The sequence below is a fragment of the Neopsephotus bourkii genome, unplaced genomic scaffold (assembly GCF_033783945.1).
Source record: "Neopsephotus bourkii isolate Nb327-2 ecotype Australia unplaced genomic scaffold, CSIRO-AGI_Nbou_v1 NB_234, whole genome shotgun sequence".
NCBI lineage: Eukaryota > Metazoa > Chordata > Aves > Psittaciformes > Psittacidae > Neopsephotus > Neopsephotus bourkii.
In genome coordinates this window covers 16,784,063-16,799,681 of record NW_026900744.1, presented here as the reverse complement: position 1 = coordinate 16,799,681, position 15,619 = coordinate 16,784,063, and the positions used below count along the sequence as shown (strand labels likewise).

The 15,619-nt window shown below is 47.9% G+C and overlaps 1 protein-coding gene and 1 long non-coding RNA gene across 4 annotated transcripts; both read right to left on the bottom strand.

Annotated features, from left to right (window-relative positions):
- Positions 1–1,605: 1,605 nt before the first annotated feature.
- On the bottom strand, positions 1,606–4,335 carry LOC133208018 (uncharacterized). Its single transcript, XR_009724208.1, has 2 exons — positions 4,291–4,335; positions 1,606–2,917 (listed from the first exon to the last, which is right to left on the bottom strand). It is a non-coding gene; the product is annotated as an uncharacterized LOC133208018 (long non-coding RNA).
- Positions 4,336–5,463: 1,128 nt separating this feature from the next.
- Positions 5,464–13,835, bottom strand: TOR1AIP2 (torsin 1A interacting protein 2). Of its 3 annotated transcripts, none has more exons than XM_061345593.1 (6): positions 13,606–13,835; positions 12,450–12,650; positions 10,452–10,742; positions 9,913–10,233; positions 9,357–9,521; positions 5,464–8,472 (listed from the first exon to the last, which is right to left on the bottom strand). In XM_061345593.1, exons 2-6 carry the CDS (start codon positions 12,481–12,483, stop codon positions 7,706–7,708), a joined length of 1,578 nt encoding a protein of 525 aa, XP_061201577.1. In that variant the 5' UTR covers positions 12,484–12,650; positions 13,606–13,835; the 3' UTR covers positions 5,464–7,705. The 3 variants fall into 3 exon arrangements, with proteins under 3 accessions (XP_061201577.1, XP_061201579.1, XP_061201578.1); XM_061345595.1 differs by having other exon boundaries at positions 9,423–9,521; XM_061345594.1 differs by having other exon boundaries at positions 10,452–10,739.
- Between the last annotated feature and the right edge of the window lie 1,784 nt (positions 13,836–15,619).

Genomic DNA, 15,619 nt, shown 5'->3' with positions numbered 1-15,619 from the left:
GAAGATGCAATGGCACCTCAAAAGCCCCCATATGCTCTCTGAGACCTTTCAGGCTAAAGAAATCTGTTGATGCCTGTCTCCAGGTGCTGCTTTCAGGCTGGAACACTGAGATGTGTAACTTAAGAGGAATGAATTTACTTGCCCTCCTTTCTGGATCCCCATTTGTTGTGCTTGTGATCAGAAGACAGCTCTTGGTGATATCCTGTGAGTCTCCAGCCGCTGCAAGCCATGGACAGAGGCTGTACAAAAACGGCATTAGGTGTCCCTGACCTGGGGCAGGCTCCTGGGCAGCAGCAGTTCCTGCCTGCCAGATGTGCTGTAATTAGTGTAGGAAGGTGATCCGAGCACTCCACACCTCTCCCCTACCAAGGGTTTCAGCCTCAAGGTGGAGGGGAGGAAGGGGAGAGGAATGATGGAGGGGTGTCAGCAGGAGGAGGGAACAACTGTGAGCTCCCATCAAAGCTGTTTGCTAGCAGGCAGGGGGCAAGGAGGGGAGGGGAGCAATGTTCTGACCCATCCAGAGAAAATGAAAGTGAGGAGCACTGACAGTAGCATGGTTGCATCATGAGCTGCCTTCTACAAATGGGGAGGAAGCTTCAGAATCAATTCTTGGCCTTCCTGCCCCGCTGCAGCCCTGTATAATGTTCATCTGGACCCAGCTCCTGCACTGCAGATAAGCAAAGCTGTGGAGAGGCCGTGAGATGAGGGAGAGGCTGTGCTGAAGAAGAAAAGCATCTGGCTCCAGCTGAGTGATAGAGCCAGTAGCAGTTCGGGTCTCACGTGAGTTATGATGTGTCTGATGTTCTACAGCTCAAACCCAGTATATGAGCAGGAGCCCAGGGAGGCAGAAACAGGCTGTTGTATGCTGTTCAGTGCAAAGACAATTTGAGGCGGGAGATCTGCATGTGAGGCGCTAAGGGAGTGTGATGGGGCAAATCCAGGTGGCTCTCAGTGCTCTCCCCTCCAGGGCCCCTCTGTGCCCCCTCTCCTGACCTTTCTTGCTAGGCCAGTTTGCATCTCTTAAGCACAACTCCTGGGCCTCTTCTGTTCACAGGGGTGATGCAAGTGCAGTGTGAAAGGCAGCAGGACACTGTTAAAATGCTGCATGCCATTTTACACCCTGAGTTTAAGCAGCATGGTTGTTTTCTTGATGTTCAGAGCACATTTTGAATAATCTCAGTCAATGTGAGAGCAGCGGTATAGGAGATGAAGGTTCCCTCTTAGTCTTGAGAACCCAACCCCCACTAATCAATATATGGAAGGGTTTGGTAGTGTATTGAACTGATTTTAATACACTTAAAACTTTGCTAATAAAACCATCACCAGCCGCCACAACCAGCTTCCAGTCTTGTAATCATTTCTAATCCACCTCTCTCAATTTGGTTGTTTTTTTTTTTCCCTACTGTCTTTATTTAAAGTAAATTTGCCACTTTCTAACTGGGCCAGCTGGTTCTGCTGTATTATGTACATGTACAGGCTGAGCTCTGCATGTGCAGCAGCTCTTTGTGGTCTTGCATTCAGCCTTACCATTGAAAAGGGCTTTTCCTCTGCTGCTTCCCAGTTTCATGTGCCCTGTTAACAGAAAGTAGGTCTGTATACCACCAGTGAATGTTTAAAGGATTTATGAGGTTGAGGATCTCCCCTTTATTAGCACCCAAGAGCAGAGCCATATAGTTTCATCCTAACAGCCTCTCCATAACCAAATTTGAGCTGGGGCCAGCCAGTGAGTTTCACTGTAGGTGCCAGGCACATTTGGACATATGGGCTGCTTATGGGGATTTGATCTGTGCTCATCTGCCCTCTGGAAGTTGCCTAGGGTTATTTCAACTTCTTGTTGCATTAAATTGTGTTTCATCAACCGTTTCTTCAAAAAGCTTCCAAACACAGTCAGGAAGAGCAATCAAGACATATTGCCTCTGGAAAGGAGAACCAATGTTTGTGGCTGCTGTTGCAGCAGGTCCTGCAGGACTGCAGTACGCCGTCCTTTAACATTACCTGAAGGGATTTATTCTGCTCACAATTCACTTGCAGATGTCAGGATGGCAGCTATCTTCCCACAGGGAAAGTTTCAGCATCGTAATTGTAGAGGTTGTGAATTAAAAAAAACATATGTGAGAGAAGGGCCTGAAGTGTGAAGGTATTTGGACCTCTATTTCTCTGAGTGTATATTTTCCTCCCATTGGCCAAGCTGCTGGAGGAAGCCTGTCTTTGACAGCAGTCTTGCAGAACACTGGAATGGGTTTTTAGTTCATACCTCTGGCTGAACAGTCACAGTAACTCAGCTGGCTTTACCTGGTGTTTGCGCCAGCACAGATGCCCCTTCCTGGCCCTTGGAGCAGAAACAACTGGACTTTGCTCTCCCTGTTGTGGAAGAACCTGTGTGGTCCGAGGCTTCCCACTGCAGACACAAGCTCTGACCAGGGAAATGCCTGGTCCTTCTTTCTATCATTCTGACCGGCTCTAAGGGGTCAGCTCTGTTAACATAGAAAAAACAGTGGCTTCATTCAGCTCAAGCTGTAACTGGGGGAAGAGGCCATGTCTGCTCTCCTGTAGAGATCACCACGACCTGAAACTGCTTCCTGGAGGTGTCTGAGTGGTCCCTAGGTTGGCTGGGGCAGAGGATGAAGCAGACCTCAAAGGATGTGTGGTGTGGGGAGGCTGTTTCCATCCCTTGTGTTGAACGGCGGGGCTGCCTCAGCTCTCGGGTGCCCTCTCTCGGCCTGAGCAAAACTGCACACTCCAGCCAAATCGGGGAGAGGCCAGCAGGAGGTCTGTTCATGGCTTTGCCTCCTCCCTGTGCGGGCAATACACGTGCAAACTGTATTCTTCAAGCCTTTCTTCATTGCCGGCTCCTAGATCCACAGCCCACAGGCTGATGCCAAGCTCCTTTGTGCAGCTGATTGTATGGCTGCTTCCCCTGAAGAGGTGAAGGAGGGAAATAAAAAACCTGTTAATCTCCTGGTATATGCAAATCTCTCTTACAATGGAGGTTTTGTAGGCCTAAAAGTGACACCAAAGAAACCAGCCCTCTGGCAGCAGAGCCTGCCCATGCATGGAGCTGCAGGAGAGTTAAGCTGTCAGAGAGCTCATGGAGGTTAAAGCTCAAAAGGAGAGATGTAGCTCAGCTGGGTTCACTACTTGTCTCTCTATGTCCTGCCTTCTTCCAGTTTTAGCCTGTGCTGGTGCAGAGGGGCAAACAGAGATGTGGCATGACGTGCCTGTTGCAGGGACAGGGATGCTGCACAGAGAGCTGGAGATGGTAAGTTTATGTCCTATCACAAGGCAGTGACACATTCACACATATTATCAGTGCTCATTTTGTGGTGGTGCAGTCCAGAGTGGCCTTCCAGAACTGGTTTTGCCCCTCAGTTGAGCTGCTATGTAATTTTCAAGGTGATTTTTAGGGTTGTTGAGCACCCTGTGGCAGCACATCCCTCCCTGCAGAACTACTGCTGCAGAGAGCAGGACTAAAAAAAAGAGAAGGCTAGCTGGGGAGTGGAATGCTTTAATAGGCCAAGTAGAATAAAATTTTAAATTTTTTTTTTTTTTGAAGATGAGTGTCCTGAGTTCAGCAGTAGCAGTCATTTTTCTCTTTCTTGGTACCTGGTGCAGTGCTGTGTTTTGACTTTCAGCTGGGAACAGAGCTGAAAACAATAATGTTTTGGTTTGGCCAAGGACTTTGTGAGCCTCATGCTCTGCCAGGGAGGAGGGGAGCCGGGAGGAAGCAGAGACAGGACATCTGACCCAAAGTGACCAAAGAGGTATTCCATACCACAGCACGTCATGCCCTGGAGGTAACTGAGGGGGAGCCGGAAGGGGCTAGGAGGGCCTGCAGGGTTGGAGGAGGTATCGGTCAGTGCTTGGTCAGGCTGGGGGGGCGAGTTATCGGTCGGCTGGCGCTGAGGTGTTGTATTCTCTTCCGTTGTTATTTACTTTCTCATTACTATTATTGGTGGTAGCAGCAGTGATTTGTGTTATACCTTAGTTACTAAACTGTTCTTATCTCAACCCGTGGGAGCTGCATTCTTTCTGATTCTCCTCTCCATCCCTCCAGGAGTAGGGGGAGGGCAAGAAGAGGGGGGGGGGGGGGAAGTGAGTGGACAAGCTGTCTGGATGGGTTAAACCACGACAATCAGGAATTGAAAAATAATTTTTTTTGCATTGATGTAACAGTAGGCAACTGAAAAGCCCCAGCCAAACCCATGGCCTTGCTGGGCTTGGGTGATGTGTATGTGCAGGAAGAGATGTTCCCAGAGAGATTATTAACTAGGCCTAGGAAGAATAATTTACCTGTGATGCTGCAGAGCTGGACCATGTCCTGCTTCATCCTGGCCTGGGAAGGGGAAGCTTTAGTTCCTCCTGAGCTGCCATAGATGTATCTGCTCCCTGTGCCCCACGGCCTCTGTGTCACCTGGCGGGCACCACTCCCATTCCTGGTTCAACCTGTTTTTTGGAGCAGCTACAAGGATGACGATTCTGTTTCTTAAGGATCTTAAGGTCCTTTCCAACCCTAACTATTCTATGATTCTATGGTGAGCACACCATTTAGGGGAAAAATACCAGTGCATCCTTCTGCCTGGAGACGCTCTCGGAGCTTGTTCAGCCAGTCCCTTTGCACTCACTTTCAAATTCATGTGCGTGACTAAAAAAGCAGCCTGGGTTTGTCATCCACCAATCATTTAACCTGGTGACATCAGACTTGCATCTTAATCTTTGGGCTAGGACCAAGTCTTGTTCTCTTGCATCAGACAACAGAAGACGAGTGATGTTTACTTCTGGCAATCGATCACGTGAACATCTATGTGAAAATAGATGCCAATGTTATGAGCATTTAGGTTGTCAGGGCCTGGACAGGGACTGAAGAAAATCCAGAAAAAGGGTAAATCCTCTTTTGTTCAACCTTTTCTCTGTTTAGGCCAGAGCTGGGCAAAGTAATTCATCACAAATAGAAGAATTTGTGCGTGCTGACATGGTGTGGCATTGGGTGGAACCGATCTGATGAAGGGTGTTGAAATGAGAAATATTTGCTTTCTGTATTTCTCAAATATTTCAGTTGTCCATGGATTTTAGTTTAATTATTATCATTAAGCATTACGCAAACCTCAGTATGTTCCAGCCTGCATTGAATTCAGCGGCTGTTTGGGAGTTTTAGTTTTGCTTTAGTTGAAAAAGCTGTAAATGTTTGCCACAGACAACTGAGAAAAAGGTTGTTTGGGTTTTTTCTGGAAAAAGCTAATATTCAATTTGTTTGCACAAATATAGCCCTGACCTAAAAAACCCTTTGTCTAATATCTAATGATCCTTTTTCCTTACTAAACTGAAAATAGCTAGTGGTAGGGAAAAAAAAAAAAAAAAGAACAAAACCAAAACACCCAAAAAATCCCAACAAAAACCACCACCAAAAAAGCAAGCAAATAAATCAACCAATAACAAAACCAGAATACGTATGGTAAGATTCCAGTCTCACTCTGAGGACTTCTGGTTTCTTTCGCAATCTCATTATTTATTTTTAAATAGAAGTTTTGGTTCAGAAGCAAGCAGACAGTTTGTCTTTAAAAGGTCATAAAAATATCTATCTCTCTATTAGACCAGCTCGGGTGGGTGAAGCTTACAGTGATGTGCCCAAGCAGTGTGAATTTGACCTTCCATACCCTGGCTATGCATTACAAAAACAGTGCATAAAACTGAGAGTGAGATAACATTAAAATACAGACTTCCTTCAAGATATTGACATGATTAATGCTCTGCTGGTTCTTACATCAGCGCCCATACTGAACCATGCAGAGCAGAAACAGTATTTTCTGTTACCAAAGTAATGTTTAGCAATAAAGAGGAGGAAGGGGAGGAAGCAACCTGTATCTTGTACAAAACCACACCCTCGGCTGCCCTGCTGATGGTGAGCTGCAGCAGGTAACTCTCACATCTAGCCTAGTGTTTGTCACGGTTAAAACCCTTTGGTTGTGTCTTCATGTCCCCAACCAACAAAGTTGTCCTTTGACTGGAACATGAACAAATAACCTCTTCCTCTTCCTTTGTTTTGTCCCCTCCTCCAAGTTAGTGGCCACATATCTCCTAAGAGAGGTCCAAGGCACGCAGCAGGAGGAAAGAAGAGACAGGCTGTGGTTTTAGGGTGCAGGGTTGTACGTCAGCTGACCCATCAGTGGGGCACATCAGCAAGGCACCATTGGCAGAAGACCTGGACGGCACCAGGGTCCAGTTGCTCTAAGGAGCACTCACGTGTGCTACTTCTAAAAACACCATAGTGTTCTCAGTTTGTGTCCTGTTCGGATACAGAGCCTGGCTCTGTAAGGCCCCAGCCTGTGCTGCTTATATGGAAATAAGCCATGCTCTGCTACAGCTGCTCCTTCCCTGGCAGACAACCCTGTAGGCACGAGGGTCTGACACCCGGGGCAGGTCGTTGTGTTGCTATAAATGCTGCAACCTGCACCTACCCCTGAGGTATTCCCTGAGTTGTCTGCTCTGTCTCAGAGTCCCAGAGCACCTGCAGAAGTGCAGTGTGCAGGGGCAACACAGTGTTTCCAGGACTCAGATTTCTCTTCCTGGTATGCAGAAGAGAAGGCACAGTAAGAAACCGACTTGCTTTGTTGGGGAATTTTAGTGTTAACGTGAGAGATTTTGTCTTTACCAGCTAATCCCAGCTCTGTTCCTAGTTGCTTTAGCATATGACAGAGCACCAGATGCCTGTCAGGGAGGCAAATACACCTTCGGAGGGCAAAGACCTGGAGTGCTACCCTATGTGATTTGAAATAAATATCAATGCTAACATCTACATTCATCAATAAAAGTTGGCTGGGGAGAGACAGGTTTCCTGTCCTGACACAGATCAGAGACCTAGGTGAAGAGCAATCCATCATGTAGGACCAAAGCTGATGCATCAGCCCAAAGATACAGTCATAGTTTTGTGGCAGCAAAGGGATCAAGAGTGGACATTTTTTAAAAGAGGTAGCATAAGTTAAACTGTGTTACTCATTCTTTTACCTGTGCAATCAGAGCAACAGTGAGGTGGTTTCTGTTTCACTGCTCTCTGAAGTTTCTTCTAGTTGATGTTTAGGGGATTTCTGAATTGCAGGCTTGTTTGGACATTCTATATTTAGGATCTGGTCTTTGCAAGGTGTCAATCTGTCTGTGCAAGTGTGACCCTATCAGGACTGACTGGTCAACCCCCTAACTAGCAAATGAGTTTTTTGACGTATCCTTCAAAATGTTGGGCTTTGAGGAATTTGACCTTCCTGTGTTTCAACAGCACTCTGCAAATGAAGAGAAACCTTCTAGATAAAGTACATTCGGAGACCAATGTACATGACACTAGTGAACTAAGAGGCAAGGAGAAATGAAAGAGATACTGAAGTATCTTTGTGGCATACTAGTTGTGTACGTTATTTGTGTATCTTCTGATAGAAATGCTACCTTAAAGTCCTGTTTTCCCTCCTGCCTCCCCACACAGCAATGTTCTCCTGTGCAATTAGCAGTCTAGAGTACCCACTCTTCCCATCTGCCAGAAGGAAGTGTGCAATCTACCATCTCCAGGCTGGCAAAAAGCCTGAGTCAACTTATACCTGTCAAACTCTTTCCAGGAAGATGCGAGAAACAAATTGAAGAGAAATAGCACTGTTTGTGTATGCCTCCACCAGAGTTGACAGGACCATCCTCCAACCCTCCTCTGGGGCCCTGGCAGCCTCTGCCCCTAGGGTTTGGTATGGACATGGCAGCCTCCCTTCTCGATGGCCTGCACTGGGTAGATCGGTAGGACCAGGTGGGAGATGCGGCTCCACAGCCCACTGAGCTTGTCAGAGTCCATGTGGTCGTGGGAGCTGGGGGTCCTGGTGTCAATGAACTTGGCCCAGAGGAAGTCACGGACACTCTCCTCCACCTGCTGGAGGCTGATGTGGGTCTCCAGCGTCTCCTCCTCCAGCAGCACAGTCAGCAGCAGGGCCACATCCTTGAAAGCAGCACTTTCGTGGTCACAATACTTGTAGAAAATGAGGGTGGCCTCTGCTGGCAGCAACTCAAAGCGGTGGATCACTGCAGCACGGCTCCTAGCCTGGAAAGCTGAGCTCAGCTCCATGTCCACCTCCAGCTTGGCCTTGTCACTCTGGAGCCTGGATTTCCCCATGCCATCAATCTGGACCATGTTGCCATGCAGGGCAGCCGAGTAGGTTTCAGCCACATGGGCGCTAAGGCATCGCAAGGTCTGCTCACCCTTGCGGGCAGCTGTAAAGATAACAATGGCTGGCTGCGTGTGGTGAGATGCATTGAGGTGCTTCTGCAGGAACTTGCGCCCACGAAGCCAGAATTGAGGACTCTGCCCCGGAAACCTCTCCTGCAGTTGGTTGAACTGGGACAGGAATGCCTCCACCGTAGGGTTCCTGGGAGCTTGCTGGGAACTGGAGGTTGGGTTGCTGAAGCAGAGTAGGCAGAGACCAAGTAATAGAAGGCTCAAGGTGATAAGCCCTGTTCAACAGGGGAGAGACCCAAGATGGGGAACAGAAGTCAGTCCCAAGTGACCTGCAATGATATGCTACAAAGTAGCTATGAAGGTTCTTTTTGCTCATTTCAGACCTTTTCCCCTACACTCGGAAAGTGGTTCAAATTGACATGTTCTCTGGGGACCCAGGAATGACGCAACTGCTCCGTCCATATTGAGACCCATGCTCCTACCCACCAGATGGGGGGGCTACAGCTCCAGAGATGGAGGCAAGGCCACAGCCTTGGTGCAGAATTTCCTGAGGAAATTGCAGCTGTCTACAATCTTTTCTCTCTTTCACCCTCTGTTTGCCTCAGGGTTTGTGGCTGTTCAGAGCACCTATCTCCACATAGTGACATGGTTTAGTGGGGGACTTGCCAGTCCTTCAGTAAAGGTTGGACATGATGATCTTAAAGGACTTCTCCAACCTAGCTGATTCTATGATTCTGTATAGAGGTGTCTGACCCAGCTAAAGTGTTGTGTTCTCCGCCTCCCTCCTAGCTATGCTGGGGGAACAAAGGCTACCATGCTTCTGCCCCGAAAAGGACAGTGAGGTCCAGACACAACTGCTTCTGTCCCTCTCCAGATCAGCATCACAGTTCCTGCTTGGGGCCGCATGACACAGAGGGAGACTGGGAAGGGAAACCATCAATTTAGTATCATCAGACCTCCCAGGGCATGCCAATCCCAGCAGGCTGAACATGCTTTTCATGAGCATGTATGCCTGCTTTTGAGTATGCAGAACTGGATGAAAGCTGTTACTATAGGCTCAAACAGAGCCTATTTTTAAGGGAATGTTTTTTCCCTCAAGCCCTCAGAAAAGGCTGTGAAAGGTCCCAAGAGAGAAGAATTATTAAATGTGCTTCATTACTTGTTCCTGGAGGATCAGGGCCTTCCAGTCGATGAGTAACATGCAAGGGAAGCTTCTTTTCCTCACCTTTCAGGAAGAGGGACTTTTTTGCCTTCTCCTGGTCTGTGTTTTGGGTGGTGACATTCTGCAAGCAGGACTGAGCCTCTGGCTTTGGGGATATGTGCCCTACAGTAAGAAAAAGAAATGTGCCACTCACGGTTGAGGGAACAGGTAAATTGAGCTGTAATAAGAAAAGCAACAGAGCTGCCAGGAGCTCCCAGCTGAGAGAAAGAGTTAGAAGTCAATACTGCTTTGCATTAATACTGCTTTGAGTCTTAACAGTCTGCTATTTGAGCAGGGGAAGGAGAAAGATAATGCAGAGTGCAGTGTGATTTCACGCAGAACAGCACCCAAAGGAGAGCGAGAAGCCAGATAATTTCATATACCTTCTTTCATGCTTGAGTCTGGAAAATTGACAACAGGCACTAGAGATTTCACCTTACCATTTTTCTAACACCTATGCAAAGTGTAGGCATGTGAATAGTGAAAGAGCAGCAACATGCAGCCACCAGCTCACCTTTCATTCCATGTCTGTTCCTTAACATGCCTTGGGATCCGTTTTCCTGTGTTTCTTGCTCCATGTTCTCTTCTGGCTCCTGATCTAGGAGAGGAGCACTGGTACTCTTCTCTGGCAAGGGGTCCTCTGTGACATCTTCTGTGGCAGTCCCAGAAAAATGTGTCACTTTACTGTCAGAGCTTAGTGACTTGCTTCTTGATGAAGCATCTTCCTCCGCTGTGTAGGAGCTTTCACATTGCCTGCTTATCTCCTGGTCCTCCCATGTTTCCTGCTGTACAGGGCTGTCTCCTTTGCTGTCCATTTTATCATGGGCGAGCTTGGCTATGGGGAATAAAATTTACAGACCTACACTTAACTCTCTTTGTTCTTATTCAAGAACCAACAACCCCCTCCTGCATTTTTGGAAACGCGTTTTATGATTCTGTACAGAGATGAACACAAGGCAGTGAACACAGCACTTTACCTGGGTCAGATATCTCTATATAGAATCATATATGCATTTATGCACTTTTGGAAATGCTGGATGGGGAGAGACTCACCTTCATCCAAGCCATCTTCTTCCTGGCATCTTTTGGAGACACCATCACTTGTCTTCCCGAATTCTATTTCAGCTTCCTGGTTAACCTTCTCCTCTGCTGTGGGTACAGCTAAATCAGACAGTCTTGTGTCTCCATCAGGAGTTGGTGATTTACATACTGAAGAGTCCTCCTCCAGTTTGCGGGAGGTCTCAGGCCACCTGCTTGCCACTTGGTGGTCAAGTGTTTCTTGGGTGGGTTCTTGGTGGACAGGATGCTCTGCTGTGCTGTGCACCTCATCCTGGGCTGGCCCTGCTGTTGAGATCAGAGTTCAGTAAGCTCAGCTAGGCATACAGGAATAAAGAATACCCTGTGCTTTACCACCACCCTGTAAAATTCCCAGTTCTTGCATTTCAGAAACGTCTACCCCGGGTGAGATGGGGGAGAGAATAGGTGACCGGAAGTGAGAAAACTCATGGCTTGAGATCAGGACAGCTGAATAAGTGAAGGAAAGGAGAGGAAACCACAAGTAATGTAAAAGCAACTGCTCACCATCTCCTACAAGTGGACTGATGCCAGGCCACTCTTCGAGCACTGTCCAGCCTGAACCAAACCCCCTCTCCCCTTCTTCCTGTACCCTGTTTTTTGTTGCTGAGCGTGATGTTATACTTCATGCAATAACTCATTTCCCATCTTGGATCTCCACCCAATCTTCTGCCCACCCTAAATTATTTGCTTGGAGCAGGGAGAGGAGGGGGGAAGAGAAAGCCTTGATGCCATGCCAGCACTGTTCAGCAATCACCAAAACACTGCCGTGTTATCAACACTATTTTTTTTTTAACCACAAATCCAAAATACAGCACTGTACAGGCTGCTGTGAGCAAAGTTAACTCAATCTCAGTCTATGTGCCATGCTGGGGCAAGCAATTATTTTATTACGTGGTAGGATATGTTACCACACCTTCCACAGATAGTGGGGTTTCCTAGGTTGGCAAATTAAGGTGATGGATTTGAAGAATTTCTAAGGTTGTTGTTAAGAACTGGCCAGAATAGTTACGCCAAAGCACTTCAAGCATCTGTCTGAATTGTAGATGTCAGCTCTGCTCATGCTCCTTCTCTGCTCCTGTTCTGGAGCTGCTCTCCCAAACAGCTATGGTAACATATAATTAAAAGCAAACAGTGGAGCATAATTCCATAGAGAAATTCTCAGGCTGAAAGTAAGTGTTTGTAACCTATTCTGAATCTTACAAAACCAAACAGTGCAGCTCAAATTTCAGGCACTATTTGCGAAAAACTGCTTATGAATGATCAAGCACTATAATGACAGAAATGATTATGCTAAAACTAGAATAAAGACTGATAAAAATGGCAAGGAACTCCCTGCTAATTTGAAAATGGGAGAAAAACCGGCACTTGTCACGTGTCAGAACATGCTGTCCTTTGGAGCATGACTTTTACATTCCTTGTTGCCGATTATGATGGGAAAACTTCTGATCACTTAGGATGGATCTGAACTAGTTATAGCATCCCAGTATCACTGAAATATGTAGTAGTCATAATGAGGCACATGGAAGATATAAGTACATGGTAGAAACTGAACCAGGAGGAACCTCAGGATATCCTGCTGTTCAAGCAGTACTCCTTGTTGTGCCTCCTCCAAAGGTTTTGCATCCATAGGTGATGGAAAAACTGGCCTATTATGTAAGCATCTGTAGATGGGAGGCACTGCGATGCACGGAAGAAAGCTCTCCCAGCTGTAGCTGCTTCTTTAGCCTTTCTTGTGCTGCCATCCTGGACACAGAGTCTAAACCTGTTGCAGACTGGAATCCAAAACTGAACTACCTTATTAATCTTTCACCCTTCAAAAAAAGATAGCAACTTGCTTTTCTGGGTCTGGAAAACAGGGGATTCTTTTTATTCTTTTTATTATTTTTATTTTGTTTAGATTTCCCATATCACTGTTGAAGTGTTCTTGCAAGGGGGTTTTCCTAGTAGATGGAGTTAAGCATATGATTCACTTACCTCCAGAGAGATCCACACTTAGATTCTCTTCCATTTTATTTCTTCCCTGGAGCTCCGGCTTCTGCACCGCTTTGTTTCACTTTCTTCTTTGGTCATAAGAACACGTATCTCCCTCCTGTCTGAGTGGCTGATCAAATCCTACCCTCCTCACAGACACCATCCTGTCTAGGTCTTTGGAGTTGCTATTAAATGCCCATAAACCTGATAACCAGAAACATAGGAGCAGTGATTCATGGTGAAGAAGGAGGCTACTCCCTCCTCAGTTACCAAGGTGGTTTGAAAATGGACAGATACTGCTGATAAACAGAAACCTTTAGCCCAAGAGCTATTAGATATTTTGCTTCCCAGCAGGCTGCTGTCTTGGGGCAAGCCAGTGGAGGGAGGCACCGGTCTGTCACCCAGGTGGACTTGGATGGACTCGTGTGCTCTTGAGATGGCAGGCCTGGAGCCTGGGGCTTGGCAGGCCTGGAGACTGGGGCTTGGCAGGCTGCCCCATGTGCTTCCAGGCACCTGGTATCCCACAGCCAGCCAGGCTGACGCAGAGCAATGAGCCTGTTCCACCTTACCTCCCTGCTTCTGGCACGTCAGAACGGGAAACAGTGGTGCTGGGAGGTGAAGCCACTGACAGAAACACCGACTGGCCTGTGTGCAGCAGGGTTACCCCCCAGCTGACCCTCAGCAGTGCCCTAGCTGGGTGCTGTGAACATGGAGCAACACACTGACTCTCCTACACCCCCCGAAATACTTCCCCCTCTGCTAAGATGCTTTGGGACTGGATGGCCATGCTGGCCTGCTAGTGCAACCTCAGAAAGTGGATGGCTTTACAAGAGCAACGCCTGCCTGCGGAAAGCTGTGCAGCATGGAAAACTCCTGAGAAGCTTTCCCCACTGGGAGTGGTTTGTGGGGATTTCCATAGAGAAATCTTCAAGCACAGCCTTCTCAGCAGCCCGTCTAGCATAGCAGGGCACCTTCTCCCAGCCGCACTGTCTCTACAATTGCGCTTTCTTGCTAAACACCAGATTTGGGCGGCAGGGTGGGAAGGTGTAAAACTGCTGCTCCTTGCGCTCGGCTCTCGTCCCTCCCCTCCCTGTGCTGCTGCCTCTGGCAGAAGAAGGAAGTCAGAGGAACAAAGTGGTTTGCAGAGTCAGATGCTTACCCGGGCAGGTTCGGAGCTGCTCGGGGCGCCGAAGTGAAGCAGAGGGGCGCCAGGAGAAGGCCAGCGCTGGCCGTTCCACTTGCCCTTCCCAAAGGCCCTTCGGCTCCGCTGAGGGCCGGACAGCCCCGGCACCCGACACACACCCTTAGTCCTCCACTGTCAACGCGACAGTGAACTCTGCCCTTCCCCGGCTGCCGGGAGGCTGCTGGGAGCTGTAGTTCTCCTTCCCTCCTTCTCACCGCACTCGTTCTCGGGAGCGTTCAGGAAACTGGAACTTTTCTTTGGCTGTATTTCTGAATGCGATCGTGAGCAATTTCTTTCTGGCAAACTGGATGACCGTCAGCTTCCTGCATTAGGTAACAGCGCTGCAGATTTAAACTAAATGACAGGGAGGAGGGAACTGTTTTGAGAGTTGATTTATGTAGATTAAAAGTGCCACAAGAAAAAAAGCCAAACATGTAGCCAGCAAACCCTGGGCTCTGGAAATGTCACACTGTGCAAGTGCAGGGAAGATGGGGAGCCATGGGCTGTGAAATGGAGTGCCTTTAGCATCAGCCCCCCAGTGCTTCCTGTCCACTGTGGTCCAGACGCTGCAATGGGGAAAGATCAGAGAGTGTGTGTGCAGCTGCTTCTGGCCTCATTTGGGCAATGGTTTTCCAAAAAGTGCTGATCTGACTTGCTGTGCCCACAGAGGGGACAAGTTCCAGCCTCTTCCCTGTTCACCCCCTGCCCAGGGCACTTTTCATAGGAAGCAGCGGCATGGTGGAGGGCATGCCAGGAGAAAGGCACAAGGAGCAGCACAGAGGTGGCGACTTCCACTGGGGATGCCAAGCCAAAAAGGGGCTGCTTGTGCCCCTGGGACAGAACCAGCCAGAGTGTGCCCTGCTCCATCTCTGTCTCTTCCCAAGCCTTCACAAGCTGCCTCCTGCCCTATGGCCAACTGTGTGTCCATCACTTGACTGCATTGTAACTGAGCAATTATGAAACACATGTGTCACACTACACAAGGGGTGAGCATGTGCAGGGGTATCAATACCGATGCTGGTCATATCAGGAAGGTGAGGCATGTATGGGCACAGTGCATGTAGCAACTGCAGAACTGCACCTTCTTTCCAGCAGCACAGAAAAACAGTGGCTTCCTCTGAGACTCACACAGTTACTCTGATGCTGGTGGCCATCCCCTCCCTCCCTGGTAGATTCAGCACATTCCTTTATAATGGCCAACCTCCTACTGGGTTCAGTAGAGGCTGTAAAACCAACAGAATGACAAAGCAGGGAGGAAAAAGCCTGAGAGGCTCATGTATGGAGACCAAGATCTCCCAAGCACCCTGCTCTTGGTTGTTGTCCATCTCATACCCCAGCCAATGGCACGTTTGACTTGGTCTGCTTCTAACCATAAGAGATAGCCAACATGGCCAAAGCAGATGGGAGCCGCAGGTGTCAAAGGTGTCATGAAAATCAAAGTATTTTACATCCCTCTGTCCTTACAACCAGCCAGTCCCTTCACTACAGGAGGCAATTGGGAGCAGGCAGAGGGAGGGCCCTCATCACAGAAGCATAAGGGTCATGAAACCAGTGGTGGAATGCTAGCATAGCAAGTGGCGAGGAAAGGCAAGTGTGTGACAAAGTCAAGGGGTAGCTTCATCCTGTGCAGGATGAGAACCCCAAAAGCAGTTTGGCAGGAGAATTAACTGGTAGGTCTATGACATGAAGTCATCCACCATCACAAAAGGCATGTTGACATTATCTTATGCTGCTTTTCTTCCTTTAGTGTCCACAAAGTAATGGGATAATAACTGGGATATAGCATTGTAACTCAACAAATCCAGTCTTTTTTTAACTCAAGTTTGAGAAAGCATTTTATTTAAATAGGAAAAACATTTTCTCTCAATCTGCGGGAGAATCAGCAGTGACCAGGTGAGTTATGAAGGTCATGCTATGTAAGTATTTACACAAGGTAGTCGTTTAGAAACTTTGTTTGGAAACTTGTGAATAAATTGATAGTAGAAGCTAT

Bases quoted from the DNA above. Each gene is read 5' to 3' on its own strand.
- TOR1AIP2 (XM_061345593.1), bottom strand. From the start codon at position 12,483: ATGGAAGAGAATCTAAGTGTGGATCTCTCTGGAG. The intron at 10,743-12,449 runs GTAAGTGAATCA...TGATCTCAACAG, and splicing joins AAGTGTGGATCTCTCTGGAG to CAGGGCCAGCCCAGGATGAG. The intron at 8,473-9,356 runs GTAATGAAGCAC...CCTGTTGAACAG, and splicing joins CCCTGATCCTCCAGGAACAA to GGCTTATCACCTTGAGCCTT.